Source organism: Protopterus annectens, chromosome 7.part0 (genome assembly GCF_019279795.1).
Source record: "Protopterus annectens isolate FY-2018-M chromosome 7.part0, PAN1.0, whole genome shotgun sequence".
Lineage (NCBI taxonomy): Eukaryota > Metazoa > Chordata > Ceratodontiformes > Protopteridae > Protopterus > Protopterus annectens.
The window spans coordinates 812,752,249-812,770,912 of record NC_056739.1 but is presented as its reverse complement, the minus strand read 5'-3'; the positions used below and the strand labels follow the sequence as shown (position 1 = coordinate 812,770,912).

General features: G+C 39.8%; 1 protein-coding gene across 1 annotated transcript in view; it reads right to left on the bottom strand.

Moving 5' to 3' along the window:
- The window catches only part of LOC122806104 (phosphatidylinositol 4,5-bisphosphate 3-kinase catalytic subunit alpha isoform-like), an 835,043-nt gene that overhangs the window by 60,706 nt on the left and 755,673 nt on the right, over nt 1-18,664 (bottom strand). The window contains exons 6-7 of the mRNA XM_044076341.1: nt 5,669-5,919; nt 4,425-4,667 (exon numbers count right to left, since the gene is read on the bottom strand). Coding sequence (XP_043932276.1) covers nt 4,425-4,667; nt 5,669-5,919 — 494 coding nt within the window. The remainder of the gene's footprint in view (nt 1-4,424; nt 4,668-5,668; nt 5,920-18,664) is intronic.

Here is an 18,664-nt window from a genome sequence, read left to right as displayed (position 1 = left end):
CACTCGGCCTTCCTGAGAACACTGGAAAATGTGAAGGTCTCTCCACACACTATTATATTGGGCGACTTCAACTACCCAAACATAGACTGGGAGCATTACTCTAGCTCCAACACCCTAGCCCAAAGGTTCCTAGAATTTATAAACTCAAATGCTATGGAACAACTTGTTACCACTCCCACAAGAGGGGAAAACATACTGGACCTGATCATCACCAACATGGGGACTCTATGCTCCAGACCAGAAGTGTATCCCTCACTGGTAAGATCAGACCATAAACTAATCTCACTGGATATTCACATCCCGACCCCACACCCTGCCCAGAAAACCACAGTGAAAAACTTCTATAAAGCAAATTTCACACTCCTCAAAACTGAGGTGGAATCCTTCAAAGCCCCCGGGCCTGTGGAAAATATGGCCCAGACAGCAGAATCCTTTATAAATGCATTCTATGAACACCTTCAGGAATGCATGGATCATGCGATCCCAAATAAAACCAAGACCCAATCCTCCAAAGGCAGACGTCCTGTCTGGTGGACCCCAGCCATAAACAAACTATACAATAGAAGGAGGAAGCTACTAAATGATAGAGCAAAATCCCAAAAAGGGAAGGCATCACTGATCAGTATTAGCAAAAAACTACGGGCACACATAAAATTGTCTAAGGCCAGCTTCGAGAGAAAAATTGCACAGGACACTAAGGATAATCACAAGGCTTTCTTTAGTTATGTTAGGAACCTGGGTGGTAATTCCCAGATATGCTCAGAATTAGTCCAAAATGACAAAAAATAAACCCACAGACATTGCCAACATCCTAGCTGACAGGTTCAGCGCAAACTCCCCCCCCCCCCACCAAAAGGGCAAATATCTATCCCAGCAGAGTGCTGCCCCCCTGACATCTCAGATGCTCAAGTAAGAGCCGCCCTCTCTAAAGCAAAAAACACAGCATCAATGGGACCAGACGGTGTCCCGGGCTGTGTCCTACTTGAACTCCAATAAGAGCTAAACCCAAACATAAAACTACTGTTCAATCTCAGCCTTACTACAGGATATGTGCCCAAAGAGTGGTGTACAGCAACAGTGGTCCCTCTCCATAAAGGTGGTGCCTCAATGGATCCTGGAAACTACTACCCCATAAGCCTGACTAGCTTGGTCTGCAAAGCTATGAAAAGGATCATCATGGACCTCATAAATAAAGATATTGGGGACCTACAAACACTGGATCCTACCCAGTTCAGCTTTGTTAAGGGCAGATCCTGCCTCTTAAACCTGGTTGATTTCTTTGAAACAGTCACCAAGGCCATTGACGAGGGGAAGGTGGTCCACACAGCCTACCTGGACCTCGCAAAAGCCTTCGATACAATACCCTACTCGGGCATTATAAATAAGCTCACCAGCTTAAATATAAACCCCTATGTCACTAGATGGATTGCAAATTGGCTCAAGGACAGAACCCACATGGTTAGAATTGCTGGAGCCATGTCAGACTCCAAACCAGTTACAAGTGGTGTCCACAAGGCTCAGTCCTGGGACCTCTCTTGTTCGGTATATATTTCTCGGAGGTACAGGCCAGCATGGAAGGACTGTGGCTGACCAAGTTCGCAGATGACTGCAAACTGGGAGCCATAATCGACTCTCCAGCCGACACAAGCATCCTCCTAAAGGGCCTCATAGAAACAGACAACTGATGCCAGAGCCATGGCCTCAAGCTAAATGCCAAAAAGTGTATAGTCATCCCCTTTGGCAAAAACAAAGTGCCCACAAATTACCACATAGGTGGTAATCCATTAAGTACAGAAGAAGTAATTAGGGACCTGGGGACCCAAGTTGATAGCAATCTCTCATTTGACAACCACGTGGCCAAAGTGGTTAGAAAAACATTTTATATAGCCCACCTAATCATGAAGGGATTCACATCTAGATCAGGGGACGTCATCGTGCCTCTTTACTCATCCCTCATCAGGCCCATAATTGAGTACAATGCCCCTTTTGGGATGTACCTTACCAGACACCTGCAGCAACTGGAAAGATCCCAAAAGTACCTCACCAAGAGAATCAAAGGGCTCAAACAGATGCCATATGCTGCCCGGTTAAAGAAACTCCAGCTGTACTCAGTGGCATACCGCCTGTTCAGAGGCGATCTGTGCCTGACGTATAAAGCCATGTCCAACCCGGAATTAATGGACATGCTGCACCTCAGAAAATCCAAATCCCATCAAGCTACGCTCAAGAGACTTGAACCTCAGCACTGAAATAAATAGGACATGCTGGAGGGACAGATTCATAACCCAGAGGCTCCCTTCACTCTGGAATAAAATCCCAGTCCAGGTTAGGCAGAGTCCCTCATTGACTCTCTTCAAGAGGAATCTTGATGAGTGGATGGGAGATCGTAGGTTTACCCCGGGTATCACTTCTGTGTCACTGTTAGACAGAGGCACAGTATACTAACCTCGAAAAAGGGCATAGCAAAATAAATTTAAAATGGGTGGCGAAAGCCAAACACATTCTGGCTAGGCTTATAAATGCCCTAGGGCAGATAGCCTAGTATGAACCTATGAACCTAAGGAGTAGGAAGCGAGAGTGAAGGCAGAGAGTGGAGTCTGGTCAGCCTGGGGAAGAGCAAGAACATATTCAGTTATTTGCAAGATGTCCCTTAAGAAGTTTTTTGAAAGTGAAAGAGCTGGTTGTGAGAACTACTCCACTGGTCACTTTGATGTAACTTTGCAGTAAAGTTATTTTCACAGTTTGCTTCAGCTACAAACTTCAACCATTCAGCTGGCCTGGATCAGCTAGTTCACTCATCTGTTTGCCTTTATATTGCAGTTCTTTCACGTTGATCTCCCTACACCAGCCCATTATATTGTTATTGTTTCTGTCTGTCTCTGGTTCTCTGCATACTTCTGCATTCTCTGCCCTTGAAGGCTAGGTATGACTAATATTGATTAATTTGTAAAATACTATTTTTTCTGGAAGCTTGAGTAAAGAGAAAGTTTGGAGGGTATCTTGGGACTATCTGCTAAGTAGTAAAACATATGAAAAAAGAAATTAAAGGACTATGACTACGTTTTTAGAAAGTACAGATTGATACCAGAACAACTTATTGGAGCAAAAAAACAAAATATTTATTTTATCGTTGGGGAAAAGAAGGTAAAAGAACTGGATACTTTTAAAAAAAAAAGGAACAAAGTAAGGGAGCTCTGAAAATGTTACAGAATGCAAGTATCACAGTAAAAATATGACATGTAAATGGCTGACTGTTCAGAAAAGGCAGAATGTTTAGGGCAATTTGAAACATAAGAATTTTAATAAAAATATTTAAGAATTCTATGCAAAGGAGAAATTGTGGCTTATCTACATATCCATGCAATATGCTCATCTTAACCATTTTGAGATTTAAGTATACATTGGGATTTTAACTAGAGAAATATTAGTTACGAAGAATTGGTATGAGGTTATTTTGATGGGAAAAACTGAAACAGCAAGAGAAACGTATGAAACTGTAGTGGTTATATGTGTGTACTTTGGCAAGAAAAGATGAAATTTTCTATGAACTTATTTAGCCTGAAGCTGAAAGTAGTGTATAGCAAATACATATGAAACTTGCTTATTAAACAACAAATGAAAAAAAATACAAACCTGAGCAATATTATCAATGGTGCGGATCCTTAAGGATGACCAAAACTATATGAATTCTGGTACCAAAAATACATCTTGAAGTAATTTGTTTTGTATTTAATTTTAATTTATGGTTTTAGTAAAAACAATGAACCAAGACTCAGTGTGCTGTATGATGCTCTCTGCAGCGGACAGTAATGAAGAAACTGTAAGCACAGGATTGTAGAGAGACTTTTAGTAAAGTAAGTTGGTACGTGGCATGTATATCACGCTTTAAAAAAACAAACACTGTTGAGAACATGAGCTCTTAAATGCAGAGAGATTATATATCCTCTGTGTTGGTTGGAGAAGTTTTGCCATCATCGGGCAGGCTGCTCCTTGACAGCAGGAACATTCCTGCATTATAACCCAATTGCTTTGATGTCAGAATGGGAGTGTAATAATGACAGCTTTCTTTGGTTGTTACACAAAGGGAAGCCTATTGGTTGGTTGTGCACTCTTTCAGGGAGTGTCAATACTGAGAAATATTCACTGAAATCTCCTTTCAGCTCCTATGGAGTCTGCCCTTTGCCCCAGTGTTTTGTGACCATGACACTGGTACATTTAAGTATAAGGATGGCTGTGTCCCCCCATATGAGCAGTGCTGAAATTGGTTTTCGGCAAATAATTTTCAGGGTTTAACACTCTGAAATTTCCTGCAGTGGATCAGCATAATTCCACAGTAAGCTGGTTAGGCTCAGCTTTGTACCATGAGACAATTCTAATCTGTCTTACTGATTTTCTGCTTGGTTCTTTACTCAAAGGCAATTTACCTTATCAATATCTCGAATGTTGACATTGACATAAGTGGCACACAGTATCTTGATGCGCAACAGGCTGTTAATGGCCCAAAGAGGCTTTGTTGTAAGATCTCCATTCATGTAGGATGATGTGTTAGAGCGTCGTGCATAAGAAGGCATCACAAACGTGTTCTGTGGTAACTGACTGTACAGGCTCTCCTTGGACATCAGCATCAGATGTGGTAACCAGCCAACTGAAATACAATTCCTTATGTACTACAAAGAAATGAGAAAGGAAATATGATTTTTAGAAAGTTAACAGAAAAAAAATTCATTTATAGCTTTATCTTGTAAAAGTAACAATGTATTCTGAGACAACTTAAACAAGGAAAGGCTCACTAAGCTCTGACAGACTACTTCCAAAAATATCCTGGGAGTTTATCACAGGAACTTGTACAACTGACAAGGACACGGAAACAAATTTCCTCAAACAGACTGTACACATGACAGAAAGTTACACTTCTACTTCGGCGATACCCAAAGACAAGAAGGCAGACTTTGTTTTAACATCTGCAGCACAATTCCAACTCAGATTCATAACACCAAAGTGTGAATTGCTTACATTGCTCCAACAGTTCTAGCTGGCATTACTGGGCCACTAACTCAACCAGAAATCTATTAATGCTGCATAATTTATGGCAAGCAGAGTAAAAAGAAGCATTTGGTTTCAAATCTGCTGCTGCTCTGTCACCCCATACTAATAACATTGATATTCTAAGGAAATGAAACAGTTTTAATGCACAAAGAATAGACAAGTAGCACAGGGTTTCAGCCAAAAAACTTTGGTAAAAGTCTGTCAAAATGACTATTAACTGTAGCTTCAGCAGAACTCTAATCATCAAATGTGCAATTTAATGAACTTTCCATGACTCAAACCTAGTACAGGTTTTCAAATACTTTGAATTAATAACACAAAATAAGGATGTGAGAAAGGTTATCCCCCTAAAATACCCCTTATTACATTTCTAATAAAATTTTTTTACTAAACACAAGTCTACAAAGTGTCTTAAAATTAAACTACACAAGATAAAAACGCTGATGAAATTACGGCATCAGCTCAAGTCATTTTGGCTGTCCTTAGGATGGCAAAGCTAAACACAGCCCAGGCACATGACAGATATAAAGTTTGTTTCAAAGAGATGGAAATCGTTTACAAAAAACTTTAAATACATCACCCTGATAAAGATGCTGACCCTCCCTCTCTTCATTCTTCTTACCTTGTACTGGCTGAGGGGATACTTTTCCAGTAGGTATTCATCACATCCACATACTTTTAGAATGTACTTTCCCTGGTATTCCTGTACACAAAGCTTTAACTGCTCCGGTGACAGATGCATACTTCGAGTCTTCTTTCGTATGGCCTCTGCAATCACCTGTTCAGGCAGGCAGTCATGGGGCATTATCAAAGTGTATTTGTGCTTGTCATTGCTAGGTGACATGATCACCCAAATTGCTACAATAATACGCCCTGAAAAAAAAAAAAAAAAGTCAAATGAATGGCCACACATGGGTAAGTGGGTAGAAAACATATACTACACCCATCATGGAATGTTAAGGTACAATTCTCAAACTTCTGCAGCACAGTGGGTTAATCACTGTGGCTTTGGGACAGCGAGTAAGGACCAAGACCAAGTATAACTTGACCTTCAGCTAAGACACTTTCTCACTCTCCTTTGTTACTTTTTTTCCTCACTCAACGTTTTCTCCTACCAAAGTGACTTCTACCCAAAATCATCTATAGTTCCAGATATTGTGCTCCAGCATGAACAATGCCATGACACTCCAAGCTGACAGTCTGAAGCTGGGAAGATGCCAGATTTAAGCTGCAAGTATATATATATATTTTTTAATACATTTGTGGGTTTCCCTAGATAGCTTCAGAACACAGCAGTCTCAAAATTTGAAAAGTGTATTAACTGCGTGTTTGAAGAAATCTGTTGCATTTCTTTTTGTCCCCCTTTACTTCTTTACAAGTACTAGATGCTAGAAGCTGAGGAAGACACTTAAATCACATTCAAAAAACATGAAACACACTCTCCGTGAAACACTGTTCTGACGTCTTTGACCTTCTATGTGGATACCTACCTTTGTAAGAATATAGCATGTCCATCTCAAAGACTAATCTGTACCATCAGACAGCGGAGGTCTGAATGAATGACAATGAGAAGCAGGTACCATGGGGAAAAAAGCAAATAATGTTACTTCAGCACCTTTAGTGCTATAACAATCCCCCCTTGTTAAACGCAACAGGACAAGCTAAACAGATAAGGAGACACAGCAGCTGGTGAATGCACCACTCAGTGTAATTCCCTTCTGATTTGTTCTATGCAAAGCATCTCACTAAGTGTCAACAACAGCATGACCATGAAGATTTTTACAGGTAAAAAAACAAACTGGGAAAGGGAATGTAGGGGAATATGGCAGACTCAGTGATGAGGATGAATGATGACAATAGGAAGAGGGTAGTATGTGGTGGCTTACATGCTCTTGTAAAGAAACCACTGGATTATCAATTATAGGCAAATTCAGACTTCTCTCAGATGAGTGAGAGGTTCTTCATTCAAGCGTAAAAAATGAAGACCCTCTGGACTGACCGGAATCAGAAAGGACGGTAGAAGGTGAAAGTTTCAGTCAGAAAGAATGTACTAGAAAATGTACTCATAAGCAAGAAATACAGAATGATGGTCTAAGGCAGAATATGGGAATAGTATACTGCCGTGGTGGTGCAACGGTAGCATTGTTGCCTCACAGCAAGAGGTTCTCCTGTTCGATTCTCGGCTGGAGTGCGGGGAGTACCTTCTGTGTGGAGTCTGCATGTCCTCCCCGCGGCTGGGTGGGCGTTCGAAAGACATGTGTAAATGGGCGTGCCTTCATTGAAGGTTGAACGTCGAGCTGGCACCTCGGCATTCATGAAAATCTACTGCCAATTATTAGCAGACTGGAGTTCGCTGTGGCGAACCCTAACCGGTAAAAGCCGAAAGACAACAACAACATTCAGGCTGTTGTATGATTCTACATAATAAGGGCAATTTTATCAACAGCAGATGTAGACCGCAGGTGTTAGAACTATGGAGGAAGTGGACTTTGATGAACTGCTCAGAGAAGATGGAGACATCTAGGGGGAAAATAGGTGAGAATAAATGTTGTAAGGTCAGTAAAACAGCTTTACAGTGGTAGTAGAAAATGTAGTGATGCAAAGCATGAAACTGGTAGGAGCAGCAAACCCCAGCGGGTAGTCTACTAATAACAAAATGTGAATAGGATAAAGAATCCCGGTAGCCAAGACATTTGCTAAACCTAAAAATAGCTCATCTTCTTACTTTAACAGTTGACATACAGAAAGGACCCTCCCTGATGCATTTCATGGTTGGCTTTCCCTTTTACAACAATCAATACCTTTTACTGGAAGTTCCCATGTTTGGGTACAAATGTGACCTATTGATGATGCATGCAAGATACCATTCGTCCACCACATACATATGCCCATCCACCACACCTGCTAACCTGTCCCCACCCAACAGCAAAAATCCTCCTGCAAATCAAGATCAGAGAAAAATTGCAACCCAATACTAAAAGGTGACATACAAACATATATCTGCCAAGTCCAAGTGGAGGGACCATCCATAGGCATGGGGAATGGATGTAAGGAATGCCTGACCCATCAAGGAGGGTCCGCTTTAAAGACCAACTTATACATTAAGAACAAATTTGTTATATCTAACAGCAAGGGTCTTTCTTGATGGGTACTATGGTTGTGGCAAATTTATTGGCCTTAGGGGATATCCCACACTTTCTCCTGTCCCACACAAAAGCCTGTGCATTAGGAGTAGCCAAGAAGGTCTGAATCTGTACTGCAGGCAGGAAAAGCAGACAGAGACAGAAGCTCTGCAGCTTCCAAGGTCCATGGAGAGAAATCACTCAAAAGCAGACTGAGTAATCTGCTCCAGTGGTGTAGAGGGATAAAGCCCTGGCTATGGCCCAAGCCAACCCAGGTTTGATTAGCAGCACAGGCAACTGACAGAGCAGCAGGGAAGGGATAGGAGTGCACATCTTGAGTGGGAGGGTGCTTGTTGATGCATTCCCTAAGAGAAGCCATGGTCCAAAGAGAAGAATTCACCTTGGAGGGAAAGGGAAGTGGGTAGGGTATTCCAAAAAAAAAAAAAAAAAACCCTCTGAACAGAAACCTGAACAAATTGAGCTCTCAGGATGCCCTAAGATCCATGACCAGCCCCAGTAAGTCTTGGGGAAAGAAGGATGGCTATTAAACCCAGATCACCGGGGATCGGGCTGGTACAAGTTAGGTCCGAGGGGAACAAAATAAAAATTAAAAGCAGATTAAGCAAGCTCTGAAGGCTACTGCTAAAGAAGTGCAGGCCAGACTGCAGGTGGAATACAACCTGGTGCAGACAAAGTGATGAACTCTCACCTTTCTCCATGGTACCTATCCCTGCAGGGAACATGAAGAAAAGATACCTGTCCAGTGATGGTCTATCTCCTCAGAAAAATGAAACAGGAGGTCCATCTGATGGGGCAGGAGAAAGTGAATCCCCTAAGGCCTAGAGAATCAGGTCATCCAGAAGACAGTCACCAGAAAGGTGAATTTCCAAACAAATGTACCTAGTGACCCAGTGGCTGACAAGCATACCTTTTAAGCAAGGAATTCAGAACCTCTACCAAAGACTAAGACATGTGTGAAAAAAGAAGTAAAAAAAAAAAAAAAAAAAAAAAAAAAAAAGACAGGCATGCATGAATGAGTACCAAGTAACAGGTATCCAGAAACTTTCATACCCCTACAGAAGCAGACTGCAACAGTACAATGTACTGATGTATCCTTTTAATGAACTACTCCAATTTGAACATAAGTGGGAGGTGTGGCAGGATACCCAACAGCTCACAGTTCTTTTCATAGGACTCATCTGGAACTTGGGAAAAACTGGGAAAAAGATCTTGGCCAGTGATCACAGGGAGTCTGAAGTCATCCCATAAGAGGGAGAGGAACATTGATGCCTTAACCAAAGATGATTTTCCAGCCACCTCCCAAAGGCAAAAGCTATTCTACTTCAATCCTCTGCCACCAAGAAGGTGAGATGGCAACAGCTATATCTCTGGAAACAACCTAAAAAGCTGGCAATAGAACCCATTTTATTTTATATATCTGTTGACTGGGTAAGCCCAGTAGACAGAAATGCCCCTTTTTACAGGCAACCCAAGAGTACTCTTTGGTTTAGTGACTTGCTCAGAGTCGCACACACTAGGCAAAAGGAGATCAAAGGAATCTAAACACCATACCTTTGACTGCAAGAAGCAGCACATTAACAGCCTTATTTATCCCTCTGTACTACTAGTCCATAAGGAGGGACATGATGCCCAAACACCTTTGCTAATGCCCTAACAGTGGAGGAAAGCACCGAGATTTTCCTCTAGAGATACATGGGACCTATCCCTAGGTAGCCTAAGTGCAAAGTCCAAGCCCTGATTTAGCTTCTAAAAGTTGCTCCACTCCTCTCTTCCCTCAAGAGGCAGACCCAAAAGGCTACCCCACAAGGTACTGTATCAACAGAAAAAGCCAACTGCGGGAACTTCAACTGGATACCATGCATGTAAGCTCCCAACATCCTTCTAATGGGAAGCCAGTAAATAGGAAAAGGTATCAGACAAAAAATACATTAAAGTCAAGGAAGGTGGGCCTGTTCATATCCCCCAAGGGCAGCCCAATCTAGCAACCTGTCCCACTGACAATGACTGTGAAGGTGATATGAAGACAGAGGAAGAAGAGAGCCCATCATGGCAGAAACTCCACTGGACATGGGCTTTACCCCTGTTTCTAGCTCCAAGGGCTCTGACTATCAGGCTGGTGACTACGCAGCCCCCTTCCCAAACAACTTGTCTAACTTGTAAGCAGGATACCTTGATACCCACCAAACTGAGTGAAGCAACTCACCTGCAAGTTGCTGCACTTCCCCACCTCCATGGTTAATCCAACAAAGGCCATGAGATGCTGTGTCCTCTTGTAGGGGAAAGAAAAACCTATAGAACAAACAGTGCTTCCTGACTAAAATGGATAGCCCCAGGGTGGGAACCTAAAAAGGCTTCATGGCCAGAAGAGCATGGATATCCTAGTGAGACAACCTCCTTACCACCCCAGCAATCCTACAGGTAACCTAGAAAAAGGATACACAGAGCATTGTTCCCACCTACCTGAAGTCCCATAAGGCAATACTATCAGCGAAGAAGGCCAGCCCATCACTGGAAGAGATCCCCCTCACAGATTGGGAAAGACTATCACCAAGGCTATGCCATAAGGTGCTGGAAGGAGAAGCAGTACTGCAAAATCCAACTGAAGGCTGCATGTGGAAGTGATGACTGGAGAAACAGCCCTCCAAAGGAAGGTCAGAAAGGTCTCAAATATGGCCAGGCAACAAACCCATGCATCAGTCTACTGCTATCAGTGTCCCACCTCAGTTAACACATTTCACAGACATTCAATAGCCAACAAAATCTTATGACCATTCACAGATTGCCAGTATCTTCCCTCACGCTGCATATCCTTTTTTCAGAATAGCCATACTTGTAAATTACTGTGTAAATTCATGCTTACCCATCTAGTTATCTAGCTTCCATTGAAAGGAAGACAGTAAGCTGCACCTCTTAATATGCAGGGGATGCTTATTCCAGTGGTCTGGGAGTTGCTGAGCTATAAACCTATCCCTTCATTTAGTACTATTTATCTGTTGGTGAAGACTTAGGGCCTGCTTCTAGTACTGGATGACTTGCAAAGATGCACACTACCCTTATGGACAAACAGGTCTACAATGGCATAAGTGAGACACAGATGTCCCCTCAAAAGTCTGTAAGCCATTGAAAAAAGAGATTGAGATTCCAGTTTCTCTTATTAGCTCATGGAATTTAGGCCTGGGATCCTTTTGGGTAGGAACCCTTGGGGTCTTTCTAATCATTCGCTACTTTTGGTGAGAAACATACTGAAGAGGGTAAAGCACTAGATAATTGAGCTGATCAATGCTGAGAGTAAAGGAGTGATTATCTCAGACTATGATGAAATTCCTTTTGCAATTACCTCTCCTAAATAAGATGATTTCCTGACAACCATTTTTACATGATAGTCAAAATAGAGGGGGTTATCAACCCAAGGTTCTATGTCCCCAATTACATTTTTTGTTTTATAGTGGTATTTTGTCTATACAATATGGTGAGGGGGGGAGCTGTCTACCAAAAGTGATATTACACTTTTTAGCATTTCCTTTGAACCTATTTTTAGAACACCGCAATTTTACAAGGAAGAGTTAACTCTGGAAGGTTTGGGTGTTAGATGGGAAATTAATAACCTCCAGTTTAAAGTCATCTGCAAACTTTGTTAGAGATATTAGCTCTCTGCTTGGAGATCTGACAAGTATAAGCTGAAAACAGGAAGTCCTAAGCCCTGAAGGACACCTCTAGTCACCTTCATACTTTCTGATGAGGCATATGCAACTCAGTGCATGGGCTCTGTCTTTCATCCAGTTTACCAATCATCTTACTACATGCAGATAAGTTTTTAAAAGTAGTTAGCTTCTGTACGATGCCAAAGGCCTTGGCAAGATCAATATACACTATGTATTACACGGCCACTGCATACAGCTTTCGTAACACTTTCAAAGAAGTTTACCCGATTCAATATACAGATCTACCCTTCACTAAGCCAAACTGTTGGGGATCCAAGTCTAATAGGATTCCTGATGCCGTAGTTTATGAGGACAGTTATAAGTTTTCATGGCTTAGCAAATGTAGCTTGTAAGGTGGCTAGGTCTACAATTAACCAGGTCAGTTATGATGCCACTGTTATGGAGGGAAATCACCACTGCACTGTTCCACTCACTGAAGGTAAAACCAGTAGCTACACTTACGTTACAGTTTAAGGAATGTGTCTGCAAGGGCATGTTTAACACTACTAATTATGCAACCAGGAATATTGTTGTGCCCCCGAAGGAAGTATTTTTGGTCTTGGTTAGCACTTTCAGTAAATAATCTTTAGAAACCATAAGGAGAGTAAGGGATTTATCATTAAGTGCTTTGGACAGAAGTCTCAGGTGTGTTTGGAGGGGCACTGGCAAGGTCTATTGGGTCAAAAAAGAAAGCCCTATTATGAACAAGTTCAGGGCAATGCATGGCATTGTTTCGTAGTTTTCTAATATAGCCAAAGAAGGACTTATAATTATCTTTAGTTTCAGAGGCCAGCCTAAGTTCATGGGGTCCTTTAGTGGACAGGATTGTGTGTGTGTGTGTTTTTTTTGTTAATGCTTTTAATATAGTAAATTCAAATCAACTATAAATAAAGATCTAATTCTGAGCAATTTTCAGATTTAAAATTAGATCTAGTGGGTTCATGCATTAGTTGTGTATGTCTCTCACCCACTAATTCTAGTGCTCAAGACTATGGAAAATAGTTAAACAAGTTTAGATTGAAGACTCCCCAGTATCAGTAAGTTCTGGATGACTGGGACTGATGGAATTACTAAACAGTGTAAGAAACTTCTCTGTGTAGAAGATTTTCAGTCCATATATCTGTAGTTAGTCACTGTATATTAATCTGATCAGACAAGTAGTAGAAGTAGCGAACTTAAACTCATCTTAAGTAAAAAAAAAATAATAATAAAAAAAAAAAATATATATATATATATATATATATATATATATATATATATATATATATATGTATATAATTGTACAGAATTACTAAGTATTCGAAAGTAATCCTAGCTAGGCAGGCAGTCTGTTTCCAGTCGAAAATGCTTTAAGTACACAGACAAGCTGATCTACTCAGAAAACCAACAACTTATTACTCCACAGTAAAAGTCTACATCCTACAAAAAACAAGTATAATGTAGTGAAGTCCCAGGGCTATAGATTAGCTAGAATTACACAGCGATGGAACCATTTTTGAGAAGCCTGAACAACTTGGAGAATGACTTTCCAGTGAGAGGCAATGAAAGTCAGATGTGAAGAAACATCCTGGAACCCATTATAGAACTGAAATGGACTGAAGCACCTTCACTCAACCTCCTCAGTAGGAGAATGTTAAGAAATTCCACAGAGAATAACAAATGCAAAAATAGTTGCATTCAGACATTATTGAAGAAAACTGGGACATTGTCACAGGAACCCTTTTCTGATTAACATCTTAGGTGAAGCCCCATCCTTTGTTTATAGGAAGGCCAGGAACATTAGAAGTTTTGTTGAATTTAAACCTAGACCATATGAGAGAAACACTAAAAGATGTGAAACTAATTGTACATTTTCTATATTTATACAGCAAGTTGATAGTTTTTATTGCCTTTATTTAAAGAAAATCATTAAGACCAGTGCAGGGGGTGACTAACACCACAAAAGTAATTTACAGGGCACAGTCCAATGAATGTGATGCATTCTATGTGGGCAAGACTGTAAATAAACTCAAGCAAAGGATTTCATGTCATCTGTCAGAAATCTGCTCTGGATGTAAAAATAATGCACTAGCCAAACACCTTTCTCTTCATAAAAGACACACAGTTCCAGATCCTGGATCGCATAGACATGGTGATCTTGAAGGAGACATCCCGAATATTCTGGAGAAACATGAACTCATGTGGCAATTAAAGCTGAATTATTTTAGGAAGACTGGACTAAACTACTACTGTTCAATTAAAAATGCACTGGAACTTAGAAAATTGCCACATTGTTTACATGACTAATTTTATTTTATTTTATTTTATTCTACCAGTTGGTTTTAAATACCATTTTAAATCAGTTGTAATTTAAGTGTATATTTTGTTTCCATCATCACACATTTTTTCTTATTTTTTTCTTTTTCTGGTTCTCTTTTTTCCACTTTATTCAAAATGATGTGCAATAACAATACTAACTAATTACACAATTATATATATTTTTATAGATAGTTTTTAGGGTTCTTGTACACAGACCTGAAGACGTCTAGAACAGGAGTGTCCAACCCGCGGCCCGCGGGCCGCATGCGGCCCTTAGAGCTCTTCCATGCGGCCCGCGACCCTTAAATTTAAATTTTATTTTTTTCCGTGTGTTTTCACGTCCGCGTCCTTCAGGTGTTCTGCGCATGCACCACATTACTTTTTTCACATTTTTTTTTTATGCCAGCGTCTTTCAGCTGGTGTGCGCATGCGCCAAAGTACCATTCTGTTGTTTTTTTACATTTGCGGGAGAACAGTTGAAGGAAGGATTAAGATCGCGGCAAAGAAAGAACTGAGAGTGTGGAGGATTTATTTATTTACACTGACTACATCTCTTGCAGTAACAGGTAAGTTAAGCTATCTATTCTAAACTAAAGTATCATAAAAAAGCAGGTATTTCTTGGTGAAATAATTGATTATACACCGTGGCGAGGAAGGGGTTGTGAACAGTGTGTATGCATGGTTAGGGAGTGGATTATCATGTAATTTTAGGTCTTGTCATGTCTGATGCCTCAGTGTTTCTTTATTTTGGCTATTGGTGCCTTCACTATACCCCAGAGAAAATTATGTGATTTATTGACAGAAAACTTTAACAAGCATTAATTCAGCACAGTAGTTTTGAAGCTATATATTGTTTGTTTAAAGAGGTCCATTGGCATAAACTTTATCTATTCTAAACCATTGTACCCTAACCTGGGAAAGAAAGGGCTGTGTGGATTAACTGTATTCAAAATTTCATGGTTGTTGCTGTTTGTTTTGCTGACACGATTACGGGCAGCAATATTTTTCATACAGATCGTTTATGGCAGACGGGGGTAGCAGTAAGGGTGCCGGGGTCAGGGGAACACGACTAGCTCAGTTAACAATCCTACTCTGACAACTCGAATCAAGAAACTGCTTGGTGCCGGTACTTCACTCCGTCTGCGCCGGGGGTCATGGCAGCAGCAAATGAAGAGAAACGTCTGCAGAGGGGTGAGTAGCCTATCTGGAGTAAACTGTCTCTCTGACTGTGTTGACCGCTCATCTCTGGCCGCATGACTAAGGAAAGTAACCTAAAGTAGCCAGTTTCTTCACCGCAGGATTCTTGTTCATCCTACTATCGCGGAGATCAGCAGGATCATGATTTTTTGAAAGATGGCTCATGGCTGTGCATTGTTTTAACTGTGCAAATTTTCCTTGTATGATAGTATTGCAGGGTCAGAGTATTGGGTCAGTGCAAAGAGCATTACAAGGCATGCTTCCTTAATTCCCAGTTGATGTTGAGCTTATGTTTAAGATAGAATAAAATACTTCATTCTTGTTATTCTTGTATAGACTTCTGTAGGTTAATAAGAAGTTAACACGTTTGTGTTTCTGAAGCTTCAGTGTGCATCTGGTCCTGCACAGCTGTCACTTAAGTGACTTTAATTGGCTGGTTCTAGACTAGAGAATTTGCATTTTGACATAAAAGTGTGGCTTTCTTTGTGAATTAGGGATGATAAGAATTCTTTTCATGAAAATTGTTCACCAGTGTGTAGGAATGTAACTTGAGATTTACTGACATTAAAGTACAGTCCATGACTTCTATAGCTGCTTTTGCATAATACTGACATAATTTTGTCTTTATTCAGGAACAGTAACTTGCACTTCATTATCCAGTTTGGACACTGCTCTCTTCATAAACACTGGGGACTGTGGCTGCTGCACTGCTGTATTGTTAGCTGTCTTAAATAAAATATTAAGTTATAATTCTGTTTTGTGTGTTGGGTAGTGACCTCTCTGCTTGACTTCTTTACTTTTTTTCTCCAGCTGGGACTTATTCAATCCGTAGAATGTTAAGAATTCCACAGAGAATAACAAATGCAAATAGTTGCATTCAGACATTATTGAAGAAAACTGGGCCATTGTCACAGGAACCCTTTTAACATCTTAGGTGAAGCCCCATCCTTTGTTTATAGGAAGGCCAGGAACATTAGAAGTTTTGTTGAATTTAAACCCAGACCATATGAGAGAAACACTAAAAGATGTGAAGCTAATTGTACATTTTCTATATTTATACAGCAAGTTGATAGTTTCATTGCCTTTATTTAAAGAAAATCATTAAGACCAGTGCAGGGGTGACTAACACCACAAAAGTAATTTACAGGGCACAGTCCAATGAATGTGATGCATTCTATGTGGGCAATTTTGTGAATAAACTCAAAGAGGAATTTCATGTCATCTGTCAGAAATTGCTCTGGAGTAAAATAATCCTAGCCAAAACCTTTCTTTCAAAAGACACACATTCCAGTCCTGATCGATAGACATGGTGATTGAGGAAATGTTCTCGTAAACATGAACTCATGTCAATTAAAGCTGAATTATTTTAGGAAGACTGGACTAAATACTATGTTCAATTAATGGCAAACTTGAAAAATTTGCCACAATTGATTACTGACATTTTATTTTATTTTAACTTTATTCCTACCAGTTGGTTTTAAATACCATTTTAAATCGGGGTCATTTAATGTGATTTTGTTTCCATCATCACACATTTTTTTATTTTTAATGTCTAGGCATTTTTTCCACTTTAAAACTTAAAACAAAATATACTGATTTATCACATTAATAATTTTTATAGATAGTTTCTAGGTTCTTGTACACAGACCAACATTCGTCTAGAAGCCTTAACTGAATTTGTTGACAAGGTCTAGAAGACAAATATGATTTTTACAATGTTTTAACATGAAATGTTAACTGATTACATAAATATTATTATATATATTTTTTGATTGCCAAATGGACTAAGGTTGATATATTTTCAGCCATGTAGTATATGATCTTAGATAAAATCACAGACTTAATAATCTGGTTAAATAAGAGGTACCACATCATTATAAATTTGATTTAAAGTACACAAGGGTTATATTATTATGACAGCTACTAAGTAAGGCAGGACCAGCTCGAATGTCACACTGATGGGGGAAGGGATGTGAATTTAACATGTGTACCAATAACACTTTGTTTTACAGCACAATAAACCACTCCCTTGCCTAATAAAAAGTGTATATATATATATATATATATATATATATATATATATATATATATTTTTTTTTTTTAGAAAGCTTGTGAGGAAACTATTACTCTATTTTTGTTTTACTTGGATCGCTTGTCTGTGTACTTAATAAAGGATTTTCAAATGGAAACAGACTGCCTTGCCTGGATTACTTTTGTATTCTTAACAATTCTGTACAATTATATATTTTTATTTTCTTTTTTACTTAAGACGAGTTTAAGTTCGCTACTTCTACTACTTTTGTCTGATCTGATTAATATACAGTGCTTAACTACAGATATATGGACTGAAAATCTTCCACACAGAGAAGTTAATTGCACTGTTTTGTTTTTGGACCCACTATACTTGTTTAGTGGGTTGTTTTGAGACTTTGGGGATACCATGGAGATTACTTTTTTTTTTTTTTTTGGACTGATGGAATTACAGACATTAATGTTTTAACTACTGTTTGAGTGGAGGAGGTGGGAGGTATGCTACTGTGATATGTAGGACATTTCATTTCTAAATGGTAAGCATGCCATAAGTTAATGTCACAGCCTGAGTTTGTGATGGCTTCAGCACCTGCCACAGAGATTTTCTTCACAAAGAATTAGCATTCTGTCCCAGGATCTTTATTTTGCACGGTTTACAGTTAAAAGTGCATACACATACAGGGGGAATGTGACTGTAAGGATTCTTCTAACACATCTAGCTTATTTGTCAGCATTGAGAAGGCAGCATTTTAGAGAGTGACAAGATTTTGGTAAAGGGTTACGTCTACTAGTGTGGGAGCCTATGTTGGGATCAATGTTCCCTTGCAAAAGTACTCACATAATTGCTGGGGCTAGCAAAGGCAACAAAAGCATTTTCGGCATTTCATTTCACGTGGGAAGGCTATAATTTGGTTCTAATATGCAATCTGACTCCTAGTAGGAGGTATCTGTTTAGACTGTGTAATTATTGTGACAAATGGGATGAAGGTATGCTTCATCTCACTGAGATGGTGTTTGCAACACGAGCTGTAGTACGGGCTAGAATTTGGATGTGTGGCTCAGGAAAATGGGCATTAATTATTGAAACGGTTTATTCTGAGGCTTCTTTTGTAAGAAAGGAAAATGAGTATGAAAAGGATAATGACATGAAAAATAAAGTACAGTTTTGTACCTACCATAAATGTAGATGTCCGATAGGTATGCATCTGCAGTCCTAACATATGGGTTGTCCTGCCTCAGGCAGCCCTT